At 58.7% G+C, this 20,191-nt stretch overlaps 1 protein-coding gene across 8 annotated transcripts in view; it reads left to right on the forward strand.

Annotated features, from left to right (window-relative positions):
• Positions 1 to 10,245: 10,245 nt before the first annotated feature.
• Man2b2 (mannosidase alpha class 2B member 2) overlaps positions 10,246 to 20,191 on the forward strand; it is a 39,664-nt gene continuing 29,718 nt past the window's right edge. For 7 of the 8 annotated variants that reach the window (XR_010040886.1, XR_010040882.1, XR_010040883.1 and 4 more), the window contains exons 1-6: positions 10,246 to 10,765; positions 12,229 to 12,375; positions 13,167 to 13,272; positions 17,835 to 18,007; positions 18,453 to 18,568; positions 19,963 to 20,140. Coding sequence is in view for 1 of the 8 variants with exons in the window: in XM_063230206.1 (XP_063086276.1) it covers positions 10,634 to 10,765; positions 12,229 to 12,375; positions 13,167 to 13,272; positions 17,835 to 18,007; positions 18,453 to 18,568; positions 19,963 to 20,140 (852 nt within the window). In the remaining 7 variants the exon portion in view is untranslated. The remainder of the gene's footprint in view (positions 10,766 to 12,228; positions 12,376 to 13,166; positions 13,273 to 17,834; positions 18,008 to 18,452; positions 18,569 to 19,962; positions 20,141 to 20,191) is intronic. The other variant, XM_063230206.1, reaches the window with a different exon arrangement.

Below are 20,191 nucleotides of genomic sequence, written 5' to 3' on the forward strand. Positions count from 1 at the left end.
CCTGCGGAAGGCGGGGGCAGAGGGAACAAATGCCGCGTGGAGCTTCTTGGTGAAGGACCTTGCCCCACCCCAGAGGACCCCTCCAGCTGTCCTCATACTGCATTTGGGGACCCATAGGGCACTGCACACCAGGTTCCTCCTGCCCAGCCCACATCGGGCTTCCTGTGTGTCTGAAGCCCAGGGCCCAAAGGACCCCACATCACAGTCCTTACCCATCACTCGCACTGCCTCTCCCAGGCCCCAGGGCCGGGGTGTCACTGCCTCGATCTCCATGACTGACACAGCTCAGATGCAGAGACCCAGAGCTTTAAACCGGCTCCCCAGCTAGGCTTCAGCAGGTCGGAGCCTCTGGAAAGAGATGTCCTTGTCCTCGCCCCAGACAGATGAGGCTGTAGGAAGAGAGACTGCAGACACATCCATCTAGAAAGAGCTCCCAAGGGGCTGGAACCACAGAACCCAGGAGTGGGGCTCAGCCATAGAGGCCCCCACATCTTGACCACAGGCTCTGACCTCTAGAACCGCAAAGCAGCGCATTTCCGCAGGGTTGGATTTTTGTTTGTTTGTGCAGCAGGAGGGAGGGGGAAACCTTGGGCTTCCCACCGAGCTGCACCCCAGCCCTTCTCCCTCTTTTATTTGGAAACAGGATCTCTGAGTCACTGAATTGCCTAGGCCAGGGTCAAGCTTGCCATCCTCCCGCCTCAGCCTCCCAGAGAGCTGGGATTACAGGTGTGCGCCATCATGCCAGGATCAGTTGTGTGGTTTGGAGCCTCCCAGCTTGGGGCACTCAGATCAACAGCCTCAGGACCCTGTCACAGCACCCTGCCAGGTGCCAGCCCAAAGCATGTGTCCTTGGACCCCAGAGACAGGGGCACCTGCAGCTGCTGCTCTGCTCAGGACACTGAGGAGGATGTCAGGGCCCCCCCGCCCCGCCTCACTTCATGGAGCAGCCTCATTGACCCAGGGAATCCGGTCCCCTGTCCCCACAACCTGCATCTGCAGTGCTGCTGGTGAAGCATCACAGATAGGGGGGGCTGCAGCTGGGCCCCATGAGTCCCTGTCCTCCGATCCGCCCAAGTTTCAGGCCCAGCAGCCCAGGCCCAGCCGGTCACAGCCACCGTCCCTCCTTGGCACTGTGCTCGTGTTGGGGCCTGCAGAGAGAGGAGTAGCTCTGTCTCCAAAGCCTCTCCGGCCACACATCCCTCCAGGGAGGGTCTCTAGACACAGCCTGGACAGCACAGAGCTCTGTGGACACTGTCAGCCAGCGACAAGTGACCTGCATCACACCCCAGCCAGGGTAGCCTGAGGCAGAGCCCGATGTGCAGTCCCAGGGTGACAAGCACAGTCCTCACTCCCCCCCACACACACAGGTGGAAATGGCTGTCAGACCCCGGACCCTGCAGGGGGGATGGAAACCAGCTTCCCACCCCACTTCTGGGCGGAGATCGGGGTGACCCTGAGGAGCCCCAGTGTGGGATCCCAAGCTAAGAGGAGGCTGCCACTCTCAGGACTACATCCGGAGTGTGTTCCAGCCCGTGCTCCTCCATGCAGCCCTCTGGGTCTACACACAGAGAAATTGAGGCACAAGGGGCAGAGAACGTTCCTGAGGGATCCACAGCAGGAACTGGCAGGACAGTCCTTTATCAGCCCCTCTGGTGAGTTCATCTCTGCTGGGCCTCATTTTCTTTATCTGTGAAATGGGGAGAGTGCACATTCAGGGTCATCGGCCTCTGCGATCAATTTGGAAGCTCAGTGTGACAGGAGCCCCACACCCAGCTGCCTCCTTGGGGTGGAAAGGGCAGGTCTAGGTGCCAGTCTGCCAGGGCCAGAGCGCTGAGCCCTTCACCGCCTGTCACCACAGGGACCTGAGTGCTTGGAGCGTTTATGGGCACATGTGTGAAATTAGAAATCTGTGTCCTTCTGAGGCCACACCCATCCGACTGGGAGGAAAAACTACCTTGAGCTATTCCCTCTCCAGAAATAAACCCGAGATTCGCTCCTGCCACCATCCAGACACCAGTAACACACGAAGCTGAGCCTTCAAATCTGAAGCCACTCATGGGGGAGCAGACGCTGTGACTGAAAAACTTCCCGTCACAGGGACCTTGGACAGGGGGCTCCCCACCTGTGACTGGAACACACAGCTCACAGCTGTCTGCTGAGGGCAGGACAGACGGATGGGCCATCACAGCCTGCGGGCTCCTGGTGGGTCACCACAGCTGTGGCTGACCACAGCTCCACACACTGTCCCCTGCCCAGCTCCACCTCTGCCACCTGCTCGGGGTGGGCACCCAGGGCTCTTTCTGGTAAACTCCATCCTGCAACTGCTTCCTGCACAGCTATGGGAAAGCCAGGAAACAGGGACAGGGGACGGCGACAGGAAGGACACAGGGCTGGTGGCCCCTGTGCAGAAGGTCTGGATCCTGTGAAGACGAGCACATCCCTGAGCCCTGGGGGACAGCAGGTCAAACCCCCCCCCACACACACACACACACACACGACCTCAGGGGTTCCTGGGACACAAACCACGGGGAGCTGGATCCAAAGACACTCAAGACCGGAAACACAGACACCCCACAGCCAGCAATGGTAAAGCCTAAAGTCAGCTTGGAGCATTTAGAACACAAACCCAGAGTGGGTGAGAGGGTGTAGCCGGGCCTCACCCTATCATGCAAAAAATTTCAAAACCACTTTGCGGGGTGGCCAAGAACCCACCGTGTGATTTCACTTCAGCAACAGCCACATACATAGCACACAATTCAAGGCAGGGCACAGAGGTAAAGCCAGCCACTAACACAAGACCCCAGGGAACGGTGACTTTGGAGGGTAGGGCCGGTGAAGTCCGGTTTAGGTGCACACGAGGCTTCTACTATCCTGGAAGATTCTGTCCCCTTGTCCGGGTAGCAAAAGCACAGACACTAATTTTCTAACGTTTCTTAAGCTATGCAGATGGATTGCAAACATCAGGCAAAAGAGGGGAGGGTGCAGGACAGGCAGCACACACCCAGGAGGCTGAGGCAGGAGGGTACCCGTGAGTCCAAGGCCAACCTGAACAACATAGTGAGAACCTGTCTCAAGAAATAAAAAATCTTAATGTAACCAAAGGCCAGCTGCCCCTGCGGGACTGAGAGCAAAGCCGTGCTCAGGACCCCGTGCCCAGCATCAGGAGGACAGGGCAGCCTTGCTCCCCTCACCTGGGGCTCCGTGCAACCTCAAAGTTCATGGGATGTCATCCTTCTCTTCCTGAGATCTACCTTGAGCAGAAAATTTTCAAGTCTCTGGAATGAGCGACCTCCAAAGAGTGGGCAAAAAGTGACTCAGTGACCCCAGCCTGACCACGAATACACACTGCAAAGATGCCACTATAGGGACCGAGGCTGGGCCGAGGCCCAGCTCAGCAGACAGCAGACGGCAGGAGCCTGGGTCCGGCATCATCAGCAAACCACACCACTGACCCACAGGTCTCCAACTTCTGTGCCCGACAATCAGCACCATCTTCCTCAGCTCTGGCTGGCAAGGTTGGAGTCCTTCTCTCTCTTCCCTGGGGCCAAAGGCTTCTCCTACATCTAAGCGGGTTTGTTTGCACACAGAGCATGAGGGAGAGGCCAGAGCTGCCTTCCCGAGGCACAAAGGGCTGAGCAGGGAACGCCTTTCCCCATGGTCTGCAGGAACTCAAAAAAAAGTCTCAAAAGCTCCCAGAGGCCAACAGCTGGGAACTGTGTGGGCCACCACCCACTTGGGGGGATTCCAGGTGGATTCTGTGTTGTTTCTACTGATACATAATTTTGCAGCTGCTGTCTTTAGGCAGACAGATTTAGAACCTTTTATAGGTCATTTCCTCAGGCTACATCACCTCAAACATAAACGCAGTGTCCGGCAGTGACAGGGGAATGAAACGCCCCACCTACTATACTTCTGTACAAGTTTGTCTTGTCTAAAATTGAAGACTGAATTTCAGGAACAGCGGAGGTTAGGAGCAGAATTTATTTACTGAGAGAAAGGAAGCTTCTGTCTGAGAGACAGAAGGGGTCCCGAGCGGGCTGCCAAAGACTCTGTCTTTTCCAGGGATTTTTATAGAGCAAACCATGAGGTGAGGTGGGTCTGCGGTGGCGAAAACCTAGGAACTTGAAAGGCAGGCAGGCATGAGGTGGGCCAGGATGTGGTCAGCAGTAAGGTTAACCTTTCAGGTAAAACTGACCAAATCAGGGCCAAATGAGGAAGTGAGTCCCTAGCAAGCCGGCATGCTCAGCGCAGAGAGTCTTCCTGTAGGTGAGGATTTCTCACATTGGTGTCCCTGATGCTTACACTTAGGGTGTGGCTGCGTTTGTTTTGCCTTTTGTCCTGAGATCTGGCCCTTAGCAGAGGTGTCTGTCTCCCCCACGGTTGCCAGGTGTCTGGGCATTTGCACTGGCTCCTTCCAGGGCCCAGCCCCATCTGACTGCCTGGAATATTTCCAGCTCACTCAGCTGCCTTTAACCGAGGATGAAGATGCCTCCAGTCCCTGTGACCTAAGCACGCAGGTTCCCATAGGTCAGAGCCTGCGGAGGGGCTCTCCTGGCTGACCCTGCCCAGGCCCGGGAGGGGGCGCTGACGAGGCAGATTCCCGGTCTCCTACAGTGTGCTTAGAAGGAAGCTCCCAACCACCCCACCCACCTCCACACCCTTTTATGTACCAGGAATCAAACTCAAGACCTCATGCTTGCCAGGCAGGCACTTATGCCCCTAGCTATATCCCCATCCCTCCTATATTTAATAAACCATGGAACCGTATCTTTTATCGTATATACACTTGCATAATTATTTCTTCAATACCCCATACACAGGCAGAAGTAAGCTCGCTGCTTAACATACTGAAAACCGCAAGCCGAATCACCGGCTAGAGAAGAGGAAATTACCATCCTCAGCGCCCATGCCACTGAACCTGGAAGCCGATGCATCGCTAACCCAGAAGAACGTTGAGCGCACCACGGCCCATAGACTGTCCCCCTCCCGCCGGGCCTCCCTTAAGCACCGCTCCAGACCCTTCTGCAGGCCGAGGTGAGACCAACCACTGGAGAAGGTTCCAGAATGCTTTCACCTTGCTCTCCGGCTGCAGAATTGGAGTGTTTAGTGTCAGCAGAAATGTGCTGGGTGTAGGGGACCCGTGCGCAGACAGTGGCCCTGGTCACCTCAGAGGTGATTTTGGTGGGGGTTTCCTAGAAGCCGACCTTCCTGGAGCTGTGTCACTGCCAGGCTAGATGACCCAGGCCCTGGCATCTCACCTGCCATCTTGGCCAGGCCAGGGTAAGAGTGGGCAGGATGGAAGCAGAGGGGGTGCCCAGGCTCCGCCAAGCCTGTGCGGAGACCACAGATGGCACCCGGCTGAGAGAGGTCACATTTTGAAAGAATCCGCTCATAACCAACCTCAGGAAATCCCCATCCGCTCACCGGTGCTCCCACAGACGCCCGCTAACAACATGATACTGAGGCCCCACTGGCAGCGCGGCTCAAAATCAGTAAAGCAGTTCGCTGTCATTCCCAGGTGCTCAACGGGGGGTGCAGATGTGAATAAAATCAAATTCTGCAATGCACAGCCCGGGCTGCTCCAGGAAACCAATGGCCCCAAGTCTGAGGGCAGAGACAGCCAGGCGCCTTGCACACAGGCACCAGGTGCAGAGCTGGGCTCCCGGAAGGGGGCGGGCTGCGCAGCACCAGCTCCCACGCAGGCAGACGCCCACGGAGAGCCCAGGTCTCCATGCACTCCGAGGGGCAGCTTGCCTGGCGTTTCACTCTCAGGGCCTCAGTGTCTTTCACTGTAAATTGGGCACGATAAGCCTCGTCTGCCACCTGCCCTCTGACACGGGGGTTCATTGGAGACCTCGGAGCAAAGCCCAGACAGCTCTGACAGGCTGTACTGAGGGGTGGCAGAGCCACTGGATGCAGAGGCCCAGCGCTGGTCCTATCATCCCACCCAGAAGCGCAAGAAACAGAGGGACCAGGATGCAGGGCCTGTGGCAATCCTCCTGCCTCAGCCTCCCAAGTGCTGGGATCACAGACATGCGCCACCACACCCGGCTTTGAGAGTTCAGTGGAACCATCCAACTTCTCAAGGTCAGCCTATGGCCAAGGGGAGGTCAAGGTCAACAGTGGCTGTAGGTCGCTCAGGGTCACCTGGTGGTGGCAGCTGAGGCATGGCTGGACCGGATGTCGAATCCTCCCTGCTCCAGGAAAGCACGCTAGAGGTTCGGGACACAGGGACTTGACCGGCGGGTGTCAGGGCGGACCCAGAGGCAGACCTGAGTCACAATGAGAGCCCGGCGCGGTGGTTAAATTCCCGCCACCTGCCTAAGGCCCAGACGCTCCATCTGGACTCAGAATTCAGCACCACGAACAGCGGCCGCTTGGACCCCGGCGCCCTCTGGTGGCCGTAATGAGAGAGGGCAGGAGGTGAGGCGGGGTTCAAGCCCCCATGCAAAGGGTGGGGATCAACCTCCAACCTGGGGAAGATGCGGAGGGACAACTGGTCTTCCCCGAGGGGGCACCTACCCCTGAAACGCTCCGACTGGCCGGACCCGAGTCTCTGCGTCCCCAGCTCTGAGGATGGTGGACAGTGCCAGGCTCACTTCACCTCCCTGTTCTCTCCTCTCACCTTGCTCTCCTCCCTGGAGGGTTTTTTGTTTTATTTTGTTTTTGTCTTTTTGACACAGGGTCTCACAATGCAGCTTAGGTTGGCCTTGAGCTCACTGGTCCCGAACTTGCAATGACCCTCCTGTCTCAGCCTCCCGAGTGCTGAGACTACAGGCGTGCACCACCATGCTTAGTGAATCTGGAGGTTTTGAAGGAAAATCACCCTCTGGGTCCTCTCTAGACCCAGAGCCTCTGCACACCCCTGAGCCCCCTGAGCAGCACCAGCTCCTGGCACCTGCCTGCACGAGTCCCCACACTCCTGGTGCCTCAGTGACACTGCAGGAAGAAGGTGCACAAGGAAAGGTCGGCCAGGCCCAGTCAGTGCAGCCAGTAGGTGCTGGTGTCCATGGCAGAGCCCTGGGAGACCCCTGCCCTGCGGACGCCAGGTTACAGAAGACCTGGCTCTGCTCAGGCTCATGGCTGGGGTAGAAAGTTCCCCTTTCCAACCCACAGTGCGGAACCCAGCAGTAGCGCTTTGCCAACACAGAGGAACCCAAACCTGGACGTAAACCTCACACCTCATAGGAGCAGCTTTCCAGGTAGTCCACAGACTGACACGTAAAATCTACAATTGACGCTTAAACATCTCAGGGGCAGGTGTGGTGGCACCTACGAATAACCCTAGCACTTGGGAGGAGGCTGAGGCAGGAGGGTCTCTGTGAGTTTGAGGCCAGCCTGAATGAGGTAGTGAGACCTTGTCTCAAAAAACCAAAAAAAAAAAAAAAATAGTCCCACATAAGCCCATCAAAAGATGTTCAACAATTTTAGCCATGAGAGAAATGCAAATTAGAATCATAATGAGAACCCCCACAGCTGCAGGAATGCCTAGAAGTTATACCCTGTGGCTTCAGGTGACACCCACATCACCTGGTCTACTGGGGCAGCACCGAGTTCCCAAAAGTGCAGCTGTGACCTTGTGCCCAACCTTTGGGCTCCAAGTGGACAAGCAGGAGGGACCGGCCAGGTGATACTGCAGAGGAGCCTTTAAAGAGGGACAAAACCAGTCTCCCGCACCCAGGGGGCAGGAGGCCACGAGGCTGTTGTATCTTGTCACCATAGAGGCTGCTTGTCACCATAGCGCAAGTGTATCTTGTCACCATAGCACAAGATGCAGCTGGTGTTGCAGCAGAAAGGGCAGGCAAGGCCTGGGTGACCGAGTGGGGGGGGATCACTCAGCTCCTGCGCCCCCACTGTCCCCTACTGGCAAAATGAGGCTCCTCCCCCACAGAGAGCCCTTTCCAGTCCTCCTCAAGGTCCAGGAAGTTTCCATTCATAATCCCAAAGGGCCGAAGGGCCATTACTGCCAGCCGGCCACCTCCAGTGCGGCCCACAGCGAGAACAAAGGCACTGAGGTGTATCTACGGTTGTGGGGAGCCGAGGGGTCCTAAGTCCAGCTGGGGTGAAGGCCTGGAACAAAGGATTCAACCCAGGGCAGAACCCAGATTTTATTCATTTATGAAGAGGGCAGTGGCTTGGGGATGAGTGACCGTGAGAGTGACGGAGATCACTTCTGCAAGATGCAGAGAGGCCACCAGAGACCAGTCTGCACAGCACAGCTCCAGACAGTACTGGGGCCCATGCTTCAGGCTGGTGTGTGACCCCTTCTGCCCTGGGGAGTCACAGCCTCTTCTTTTGAGACTCTGTCCAGCCCACAGCTTGGAGCTTGGTTCTCCCTCCCACCTGGCTCACACAGGCTTTTGCAGAGTCACGGGTGGGGAAACTGCCCTGTCCCTTGCTTCAAAGACTCCACACTAGCACCTGGCCAGACTAACTTGTACTGAGGGGATCAGAAGTCCTGGCCAGCTCCCAGCAGTACATGGAGATGGGGCCAGGTTTAGCCAGGATGGAGAGAATTGTTCTCTCCAGGTGTCCCCCACACCCCACCTTCCCAGAGTGCACATCGGTCATTTACCCCTTGCTACTTACGCGCCCACCCAGCTGACCCCTCTCACGCCAGTTTCCCCAAGAGCTGCCAGGCTGCCCCCTGCCCTTCAGGAACCGTGTCCCCATGTCCTTCCTCACAGGCACTGCACCTTCTCCTCTGGGCACCTCCCAGAACCGCTGCTCTGCCTCCTCCAGGGGCTCCAGGACCACCAGGACAGCCAGGCTTTCCAGGACCCGGGGGTCACTTCAGTTCTAGGCTCACAGCCCTGGGTAAGAAGCGGCTCTCTGGAAGAACCAGGGACATCTTGACAGCCAGATCTGGGAAGCGGCAGGTGTGGCCATCGGCAGAGGAGCAGGGACTGAGGGGGTGGTGCTCACACGCTGTGCGGCACTGCTCTGCCATGAAGGGGGTGACCCCGAGTCACGTGTAGGGAAACGGATGCACCTGGAGGCCACAGGCTGTGACATAAGTGAGACACAGGCCTCAGTGTCACAGGGCTGCATAACTGCTACCATGTGGTCCAGGTCAGGATGGCAGCAGGTCCCCTGGGCAAAGAGAAGGGGACAGCTGGCATGGGGGCCACTCAAGCAGGGGGAGCTCCTCACCCCACCTGCAAAGCAGCACTGCTTCCCACTTGGCTGCCCTGAGTGCGAATGCACCGTCACCCCAGCGGGCAAGGTGGCCAATCCAGGAGCCTGGGACCTGGCCCCAGGTCTTCCACCAGGCTGCAGCCCGGATGCCACTGGGACTGCTGGGGCCCCACCACGGCGGCTCCAAGGTCCCCACGGCTTCCTCCAGAGTAAGAGCCGTTGGGTGGGGCCCAGCGTCACTAGGCCAAGGTGACGGAGGTACAGTGCAGGCCTGGGCCACACCACGCACTGCCTGAAAGCTGTTAAGGCTAGGCCCCAACCAGAGACACCAGGGGTCAAGCCAAGGTCACAGGACCAAAGGATTGGAGGAGGAGTCAGGTCTCGACCTCCCTCCCCGCAGGGCAGGCGGGGCTTCTTCAGAGGGAGGAAGCTGCCATCAGTGAAGGCCGCTGCCACCCCGGGCAAGTGGGCTACTCACATCAAGAGCAGCGGGCACAGGGTGGCCTGGACCCTCTGTGGTGGCACAGATGATGAGGCCAGCTCCCCTCAGCGACTCTGGCCACTCCCTGGTCTGATTGGGACAGTAAGTGGACAGTATGGCAAAGTTACCTCGGAGCAAGCAAAGTTAGAAGTTTGCCGAGGTTTCTGAGTTACCCTGTGAGAGGAGCTAGTGGAACGGGTCAGGCTGTGGTCTGTGATGCACTCTCCCGGATCAATCCACTGCCTCAACAAAATAAAGTTGATTTCTTGCCAGGCATCTCTGTAATCCCAGCACTCAGGAGGCTGAGGCAGGAGGATCTCTACAAATTTGAGGCCAGCCTGGCCTGGACTACATAGTGAATTCAAAGCCAGCCTGGGCTATGCAGCAAGACCCTGTCTCAACACAAAATAAAGAAAGCAAGCTCATTTCTCTCCGCTACAGAGTCGTCCCACAGGGCTCCGTGGAAGCCTACTCCCAAAGCAGCAGGAGTGGCAGAGGGGCGGCGCCTGGGCAGCACCAACCCTGCACACACTCTATTGGCCCCGTGGCCATGGTCACGCAGAGGCGGCTGGGAAGTGTAGTCCAGCCCTGAGCCTGGCTAGCGACGGGCACAGGGATGGATCCGCCCGGTGCACGTGGTCTGCCCGGGCCTGTCCCTCGAGGCTGGACCCCGTGGCTGCAGGCACCGTGGCCCCCGGCTGCCTCCCCGGGGGAGTTTCACACTCCCGTCCCGCTCCCTGCTGTCCTCGGTCGGGGGGCGGACACTGAGGCGCCCGCCCGCACCATCTCGTGCCCAGGTCCCCGATTTTTCTTGCTCGCTTTTATTTCACGGGCAGTGTTCGCAGTACAGGCCTCGCTCGCGGGGACTCGGTGCCCGGCCACCGCCCGCCGGGAAGCACGGCCGAGGCCGACGCAGCGGCAGCACCCGGCGCCTGAGGAGCGGAGGGCGGACTCCGCGGGCCGCGGCGGGGTCACAGAGCCGGGGCGGGGCCGCAGCCGGAAGTCGCCGCGCGCATGGCGCCCCTGCGCTGGCTGCCGCTGCTCCTCGGGGCCCTGCTGCTGCGGGGGTCCCGGGCCGCGGGCCCCATCCGGGCCTTCGTGGTGCCGCACAGCCACATGGACGTGGGCTGGGTGTACACCGTGCAGGTGGGTCCGGGCTCCCCCCAGTGGCGGGCCGGCGAGTGGCGGACTCCGCGCTGGGGTCCCTCCCTGCCTCCGAGACTTAGTTTACCTCCGCGGGGCGGCGCGCTGGTTGGGTGGGGTCTTGCATGGGAGGGTGGGCGGGGCTGAGGGCCCCTGTGGGGTGGACAGGGGAACCCAGTTCAAAGCTGCAACCGGCTGACGGGTGGGTCCCCGCCTCCCCCTCCCAAAAACAGGTTTGGTGTGGGCCTGTGGTCACCTCATGATTCTGCGCGGGGCCTTAAGCCAGGGGCTCTGGTCCCCGAGCCTCAGTTCTCAGTCAGGAATCCCTGCCCAACTCCCAGGGCGCCTGCGTGGTCCTTAAGTGGTCGACCTGGGACTCAGCCCAGGCTGCTGGGGCCCAGAAGGAGCCGAGCTGGGGTTGGGGGCAGCGTCTCGGCCATCAAGCCTGTGACCCACACCAGTAGGGGTTTCCCAGGGGAACCCCTGAGCTCTGAGGAGCGCAGTCTCCCTGCTGCCATAGCCCTGAAGCGTCCCTGGTCTCCTGCCCCAGGGCCTTTTGCACAAGACCTGCCGCCCCAGTCTAACTCACCCAGTCTGTGCCAGTGTGGCCCTTCCCACAGACCCCTCCCTTATGGCCCTCTGTAGCACTTGTCACCCTCCAACAGCCCACGAGTTTTACCTGCTGGCTTCCTGATCCCGTGTTTTCCCTGGGGCTCCATCTGCACCCACTGATTGAATGAATGAATGAATGAGGGACACTGGATGTCTTTCCCCAGGCCTCTGTGTGCGTATTTTTTGGGTGAGACAAGACATCCCTAAGAAAATCCATAAAGCTCTTCCTGTTTACGATGGACAGAATCACTTCACAAAAAACACCCATCAGTGAGCAGTGGCGTCTCTTTAATTTTTTGTCTTTCATTTCTGAGACTTGGTTTTCCTCGGTAGTCCAGGCTGGCCTTGAACACACAGTAGTCCTGCCTCAGCCTCCCCAGTGCTGGGGTGGCAGGTGTGCATCCCTACTCCCAGCCTTGGTGCTGAGTGTCAACTCGGTCCTGGGTGCCCTGGCGGGCTGTGGAGAGCCCCCAGGTGCAGTGGAGCCCCCTGAAGACTAAGGGGGTGTGCTCTGCCCAGAGCTCCTGGCTCCCGGAAGACGAGACCAAGGCCCAAAGAGGTTGCACCCTTGCTGCGGCCACCGAGGTCCAGCCTGGGCTCCTGCCCTTTCCACCCCATCCTCCGTGCGTGCTCTCTGCTGGCAGTGGGGCAGCCCCGTGCCTGGGGGTGGGGTGGGTCCGGGGCCAACTGCAGCCCCTCAGGGACACCCAGGACGCCAAGGCCCCCGAAGCACGTGCTGGGAGTCTCGTGGACAGGTTGTGGGATGTAGGGGACCAGCCCTTCACAGCCGCCTCTGGGGCCTGCAGAGCTTGGGGATCCTGAGCTGACGCCCCCGGCCTTGGTGTGACCCCCAGGAGAGCATGCGGGCCTACGCAGCCAACGTCTACACGTCCGTGGTGGCGGAGCTGGCGCAGGGGCAGCGGCGGCGGTTCATCGCTGTGGAGCAGGAGTTCTTCCGGCTGTGGTGGGACCAGGTGGCCTCTGGGCAGCAGAAAGCACAGGTACGCAGTGCCGGGGACATGGCTTGCCAGGGCCCTGGGCAGCCCAGGCTCACAGTGCCGGGGCAGGGCTAGTGTCCCTCCCTGGCCGGCCTGCCTCACGCCCTGTCCCCTCCCTGCACCAGACCCTGTAGCCCTCGGCAAGGATTGAGCAGGGTGGAGTACCTGGTGCCTGGCACTGGGTCCTGTCTGTCACCGTGGGTGGCTGTGAGCAGGGTAGGGAGTCCCCTTCTCTGAGACGCCTCCCGGGTTCCAAGCCCCATAAACATGGCACTGTGCAAATCTCAGGAGCCGGGCCCCTCGCGTGTGTGGAGGCCCAGCAACTTCTACAGGCGGCAGAGCTAAGGTGGCAGTGGTGGCACCATGTGCCGGGTCCCATCAGGGAGGGGAACCTCCTGCAGCAGCCCGGGGGTCGGGCCTGGTGGGCTGCAGCCAGCTTCCTTTGTCTGGCTTAGGAACAGCACCCTGGGTGTGCAGAGCTGGGGTCCACAGGGAGGAGGAGACAAAGCTCCTGTGTGCATCCAGGGCAGGGACGAGGCCCCTTAGCTGTGTGGGTCACTCCTGCAGCTTTTGCCGGGTCTGAAATCGTTCCAGAATAAAAACTGCAGTTATCTCAGACACCGCCATGGGCCAGGCGCCTTCGGGGCGTTGGCCCCTGTGGACAGGTTGCCCAAATTTGTGGAATCAGCTGGTGCGGAGGTCAGTGGGGGCACTGCAGGCCCGGTCCCCGGCCCCAGCCTCGGCCTGGCCCGACCATGTGACCTGGCCGCCTTCTGTCTGCCCCCCACACTAAGGTCCATCAGCTCCTGGCCCAGGGCCGCCTGGAGTTTGTCCTCGGAGGCCAGGTGATGCATGATGAGGCTGTGACCCACCTCGATGACCAGATCCTGCAGCTCACAGGTTTGGCCCTGCCCAACACCCGGGATCTGCAGCAGGGAGAGGGGGACTCCAGCCCCCAAGTTCTGGGCTCTGTCTGTGTCTTATGGGGCCCTGGCAGGTGGGGACGGGCTCACAGGCTGAGCTTGCCTGGCTGAGGGAGCGGAGTGGAGGGTTAGGAGTGTCGGTCCCTGTGGCCCTTCCCAGGCCTATTTCCTGGTTCCTACCTCACAAGGCTGTTGCAAGGGTTAGACACCTCAAATAAAGCACTTTCAGTAGGATGTGCTGGTCCCTGTGAATCCTCAGAAATGTCACGTGGCTTCCTGTCACCCAGGTGCCGTGGCAGGCTAAGGAGGAGGCCTGGTGACACTCGGTCCCATTCTACAGCTGTGGAAACTGAGGCCAAAGAAACAAAGTGACTCTCGAGGGCCGATAGGAGGGCAGGACTCATGTCCAGACCTGTGCCAGCCACTATCCCCTCCTGTTGCCCTGGAATCTTCCTGCCCTTCAGCCTAAGTCTGGGCTTCAGACATCCTGGGCTCCCCACGCCAGCTGGAAGCTGGTGTAGACACAGCCCCTGTGTGTGCATGGCTTCTGCTGGCAGCACCAGGCTCATCCCCTATGCTCTGGGGCTGGGCCTGTGGCCCAAATGACAGGGGCCAGAAACAGCTGAAAAAGAAGTCAACTCCAGTCCTGTCCCACTGTCTCCGCGGCAGCACCCACACTGCCGAGGATATGGTTCTAGGGACCCCACTCTGGTCCCCACAGTTCCCATTGCTGCCCTGCACCGCATTCTACAAGGTCCCCAGGTGACTCACTTGTGTGTGCCCAGGCGTGGCAATTGGGCTAGGCAGGGGCTCCCAGCCTGGGATGCTCACAGGGGCCCACCTGCTGCCACATAGGGGCCTGCAGCGTGACAGCCAGAAGCCCAGGCAAATGCGGGGGTCCCTACCATGAGTGAGCTCTGAGACCTCATTTCTTTTCTTTTCTTTTTTGGTGGTGGGGGGTACCGGGGATCAAACTCACAACCTCTTGCTTGTGCCACAGAGCTAAATCTCCAGCCCTGAGCCTTCATTTCTAAAACCATCTGAGCTCACAGGGCCCTCAGAGGACAGACACTAGGGTCTCTTTCACCTTGCTGTAGGGACAAAGCAAACCATTATATCAGTCCTCAGGGCAGCCCCTGTGGTGGGGGACCTTAGAGATGTGTACAGGAGGAAACATCTGTTTCCTGAGACAGGCTCCTGCTGTGTAGCCCAGCCTGGCCTTGAATTGACTGGGTAGCCCAGGCTGGACTCCCAGTGACCCTCCTGACTCAGCCTCCCTAGTGCAGGGATTGTAAGTGTATACCACTGTACCCCGCTCTGTAGAGGACAGATCTGTGCCTCTCAGCCCCTCCCAGTGGCCAGCCCAGGCCTGTCCTGCTGTCGCCTGTGAGTGCTGCTAGTGGGTGGTGCCCTCAGCAGCCACACTTTACAGCAGAGGAAACTGAGGCCCAGAGACACAAGGATTAGAGCCCAGGTCTGCTTGGGTCCTACTGGCTCAGGGCACCCAGGACGGGGGAGACTCTGGTGCACTGGCCACCTTGCTGCCCCAGTCCTTCCTCTGTCCCTGGCTCACCTGTGGATGCTGCCAGCTTGGCTGCCCCAGCACTCAGGGCCTCTGCACTGGGGTCCTGAGCTGTCCATCTCTCCCTCCCCCCACCGCGATCCTGTAGTCACAGGGACGCCCAGCGGCATTTCTAGCCAGAGGTGACCCCCTTCCCGGCTGGTCATTCTGTGGTTAGAGGCAGGTTGTGGACAGTTGTTCTTGTACAGGAACTTTTGTTCCCTCCTAGCAGGAAGCTTCCCTGAATTCCGGAAGAGCAGCCCTGTCCCTGTCGCGTCCCTGTCCTGAGCTGGCCTGAGGCTGGGTACCTGCAGCCTGTGTGAAGCAAGTGAGAGGTTCAGACTGGGGCGAAGGGGACACCTGGTGCTGTCCCAATGGCCATCATCCTGCACTGTGGAACCCAAATCCGGTCCTACCTACAGCTTCCTCCTGCCCTCTGGGCCCCTCTGAGGCCTGGGCTGTTGGCCCCTGACCTCCCAAGAAGTCTCCCCGGCAGACCAAGCAAGAGCTCTGACAAGAGGGAGCAGGGCCCTGCAGCTCGGGGCAGCCGCAGTGTAATGGCCCCATCTCCCTGCCCTATGCCCTCCCCTCTGCCCACTGTGCTGGTTCTGCTGCCTAGCTGAGACCCGATGCAATGGCTCCAGCAAAGGGAGGATCCAGTCCTCTCTCCTGCTAGAGCCTGCAGGGGTGTGCCCAGGGGGTGGCCCCAGAATGGAACCCAGTCTTTTCTGTTCCCGTTCCTAATGGCCAGAATTTAGTCTCCAGCCTCTCATAACTTCTGTTCCAGCCTCATTGCGCAAGACTGAGTTACACGGTCTCTAATGGCTGCAGGGCAAGCTGGGAAGGGTAGTTCTACACTTCTGGGCATATCTTATTGGCTACAAGTTAGTCAACATGGCTTTATCTGCTGCAGGGAAAACTGGGAAATGTAGTTCCTCATTTCTGGGCATATCCTATTGGCTGGGGATTAGTCACATGGCTTTACCTGCTGCAGGTGAGGCTGGGAAGTGTAGTCCAGTGCTTTGCTCACTATCTGGTAGCCAGAATGGAGTTGTGACCTCTGTGGGCAGCATGAAAAACTGGAGAATGTGGTGTTTAGCTGGCATTTCCCCTGAGAAATAAGGGAAGCAGTTCATTTTTGTTTACCTGGAAAAACCAGTTGAGCATGAGGAAGTAAATCTACATAATTAGGTGAAGAATTCCTATTTGTTCTTAAATGGGGATTTGTAACTAAGGCATTATGTTTCAGTTACCCAAAGGAGAGGACTCCACTGGGGGTGCTTAGCAGTGCCCTGCATTAGTAACCTCTTCCTGCATTTGGCTGGAAGGTCGGAGAACCTGAGGAACAGTAATTGGAGTCTTGAGTTAGTTTACCGTTTCCCTAGTAAGATAAGAATAATTTAGAGGGTGCTTTGGGGGCCAGTTAGACAGATCCTAGACCCTCATGGTCACAAGATGGCTGCCACGGCTCCAGGCATCATATCGCCATACAGTTACATTCAAAGCAGTACAAAGAGGCAGAGAACCCTTCTTCTGAATCTTTTTATTTATGGTGGGACATTTTCCCCTGAAACCCAGCAGGGTTAATCCACACATTATTGCTATATCCACAGTCCATGCTCTTAAAAGATTCCTGAGGCACACTGGAATTGTAGAGTTTATTTGTGCCAAAGCAGTTCATGGGTCCGGCAGTGGTGTCAGGGACCTGTGGACTCTTATCATCGAAGGGCACTGGGCCTCCAGCTCCCCATGTCTCCGCTCTCCATTCTGCAGATGCAGCTCGCAGTTGCGTCTCTCTGGGGCTCTGAGGACAGCATTCAGGTTGGGACTTGGGAATCTCTAAGCGATGCCTCATTCCAGTCAGGTCTCCTTTTTCTCTGCAGCCTTGAGCCCAGGGCCTGGCTCATGTGGGGTGCCTAAGGGGTGAGGGCTGTGTGGCCACGTGCCTGCCTTCTTCCCTGAACTTAGCTTCCAACAGCAAACCCTTGGGGGCACAGTGTCTGTGGGGGCACATTCAGGAGGGGCTTGCTCAAGGCATTCTGGCTTTGGGGAAGTGGCCGCCCAGGGTAGGTGGGGCTCAGAGTCTGCTGTCTAGCTTGTGCACCAGGGGCTGTCTGGAGCCCTCTGGCCTCACTCTGCATTCTGCACAGCTGGGGTTCCCGGAAGAGGGGACCATGAGAAGGAGAAGCAACCATGGTGGCCCAGTCTCAGAGACGCAGGCCGGTGCTTGTGTCATCCAGCCTCATCCAGCCTCACCTCTGAGGGAAACACAGTAATTCCCAGGCAGCCTTGAACCACCAGAGCCTGGACCCCAGGCCTAAGCCCCACAGCAGCCTTCAGAGCCGTGCAGTGTCAGGGCCCTGATGGACCCTGTCCTTGGCTTGCTGCCACCCAGATGGACCCCGAGGACCCTCAGAACCTGGTAAATTATCTGCTACAAGTGCTTCACCACAACTAAGACCTAAAAGTGGAGGACATCGTGGCACAGGCCTATAAATTCAGGAAGCTGAGGTGGGAGGATTGCTGCGAGTTTGGGGTCAGCCTGAACCGTATAGCAAGATCCTATTTACAAAAAATATAGGGGCTGGGGATTTAGCTGAGTGGCATAAGCACCTGCCTTGCAAGCAGGCAGTCGTGAGTTCGATCCCCGGTACTGATAAAAAAAGAAAAAAAAATAAATAGAGAGAGAGAGAGCTGGGTGTGGTGGCGCACACCTGTAATCCCAGCACTGGGGAGGCTGAGGCAGGGAGGATGGTTGTGAGTTCGAGACCAGCCTGGCCTACAAAGTGAGCTCAAGGCCAGCCTGAACTGCATAGAAAGACCTGTCTCAAAAAACAAAAATTTTTTTTTGTTGGAGCCTCATGTCTGCCACCTGTGCCCCCTCAGCCTGGCAGCAGGCACTCGGCCTGCTGGGGTGCATAGTGTGTGGGCAAGGAGGGAAGGCACTACCTGGCACCAGTGAGCCCCTGTCCCTGCAGAAGGACACGGCTTCCTGTATGAAACATTCGGGATCCGGCCGCGCTTCTCCTGGCACGTGGATCCCTTCGGTGCCTCAGCCACGACGCCCACGCTGTTCGCCCTGGCAGGCTTCCATGCCCACCTCATCTCCCGCATCGACTATGATCTCAAGGATGCCATGCAGAAGGCCCAGGTGCGCAGGGCTCGGGGAGACACCAGAGGGGACTTCAGTGCCACTTCAGGGGGACCCATCTTAGTGGCCTCCTGCTGCCATGCTCACCTCTGTGAGGGCTCTGCTTTCAAAGGTGGTCACAGCCTCAGGGCCTGGGTGTCTTCTCAGTGAGTTCTGTTTGCACCATAAACTCGGGAGGAATTATAGTTCAGCCCATTTCACAGATGGGAAGATTGAGGTCTGAAGCATGAAGTATTCTGCCCAGACCCCCTAGAGGGCAGCAGTAGAGGGGGGTAACCCAGAATTGGCTTGGGGCACCACTGAACACTGAGTGCACTTCCCATTGGGCTCATTTCACCTGCAAATGGCCCAGAGGAGGCTGGGCAGGCCAGGGAGGCGTGGGGGGCCAAGGGGGAGGGAAGCCAGGACCTCATCCCAACCCCACCCTGTCCCCTCGGGCCTGCAGGGCCTGCAGTTCATGTGGCGAGGGTCGCCGTCCCTGTCCACGCAGCAGCAGATCTTCACGCATGTCATGGACCAGTTCAGCTACTGCACGCCCGCCCACCTGCCCTTCTCCAACAGGTGCGTCCCTGGCCGGCCCTGGCCTGGCCCTGTCCCGTCCTGGAGGAGACCTGAGCCAGAGCCCATCAGTGGCCAGGGCAGGACCCCGGCTGGTGAATGGGACATGCAGGACTCCAGCGCTGGGGTACCCTGGTCCGATGGAGGGTTATTTGGATTTTTGATTTGTTCTGTGGCAGAGTCTCACTGTGTGGTTCAGGCTGGCCTTGAGCTTGCTGTGATCTTCCTGCCTCAGCCTCCGAGTGCTGGTGTTGCAAGTATGTGCCGCCCCCAGGCCCAACGTCGGCTATTTAAGAATGCGGATTTACTCCCGAGAACATGCATCCCGGCCTGACTGGTGCTTGGCTGCCCTGGGCATCCCCACGGCAAGGAAGCCAGGCAGACCAGAGTGGGTCCATGGCGGACGTTCCCGCCCTAAACAGGGCCCCAGCACGCCAGCCCATAGGGTGGCACCTGCTCTTAGGGCACAAAGCTGGGGCTCACCAAAGCGAATCCCTGGTGACAGAGGAGAGAGGAGCCCTGATGCATGGCCCAGTTTGTCTTCCCCGTCACTCCAAAAACCCTCAGGGAGGGCCTCCGAATGTCTTGTCTTACAGGAGGAGAAACTGAGGCATGGCAACCCACCCAGGGCCCATGGCTGGTGAGATCGAAGCTAGCATTTGGTCCTAGCTGTCATCTGTCAGCCTCACTTCCGGGCCACACCAGGCTGCCATTTCTGGAGATGCTTGGCCCTGGGTTCAGATCCAGCTCGGAGGAGAAGAGCAGGCCGGGGTGGGGAGCAGGACACAGGCAGGAACTTACAGCCACCCCTGCCTGCTGGTCTCCCACGAGAGCCATGCAGAAGGTGACCCAGGACTGGGCTCTGAACAGGGTCCATACCCCGAGCCCTGTCCTTGGGGCCCAGGGCACCCCAAGCCAAACTGGAGCCTGAGGCAAAGGGGAGATGTGCTGGTCCTGAGCTGTCTTTACCTAAAACTCATGATAATGTAGTGACCATTGATTTTTATGCTTATTTTGTTTTTTTCATATTGCATTAAAATGTTATCTGTCAGGTGAGTACCAAGGTTCATACCTATATTACCAGCACTGTGGGAGGCTGAGGCAGGACAGCCAGATAGATAGACAGACGGACAGATTGTTTATGTGGACCTCTGAGATTTGCGGTGCCCCCTTGAGTTTTGTCCCCAGCCTACTCGGCTCCTGAGGCCGTAGCCAGCGGGCAACTAGTGTGACCCGAAGGAGCAGGGCCATCAAGGTGGGGAGCAGGAACTGCTGGCTCCAGTGGCCCCTAGAATGACCCAGGCGTGGAGGATGCTGTGACCCCCGTGTAAACAGGGTGCTGGGTTTGGAGTCTGCATATCTGAGTGCTGCCCCCCACCTCCCCTCTTCTCCTGCAGGTCTGGCTTTTACTGGAACGGCGTGGCTGTCTTCCCAGAGCCTCCCCCAGATGGGGTATACCCCAACATGAGCGAGCCCGTCACCCCGGCCAATGTGGAGCTCTATGCCCAGGTCCTGGTGGCGAACGTGAAGCAGCGGGCTGCCTGGTTCCGGACGCCCCATGTGCTCTGGCCCTGGGTAAGCCAAGTGGGTCCCCGGCCACCACTCACAAGGCCCCGGCAGCTCTGT

This window comes from Cavia porcellus, unplaced genomic scaffold (genome assembly GCF_034190915.1).
Source record: "Cavia porcellus strain 051 isolate PalLab524CR breed Dunkin Hartley unplaced genomic scaffold, mCavPor4.1 scaffold_18, whole genome shotgun sequence".
NCBI lineage: Eukaryota > Metazoa > Chordata > Mammalia > Rodentia > Caviidae > Cavia > Cavia porcellus.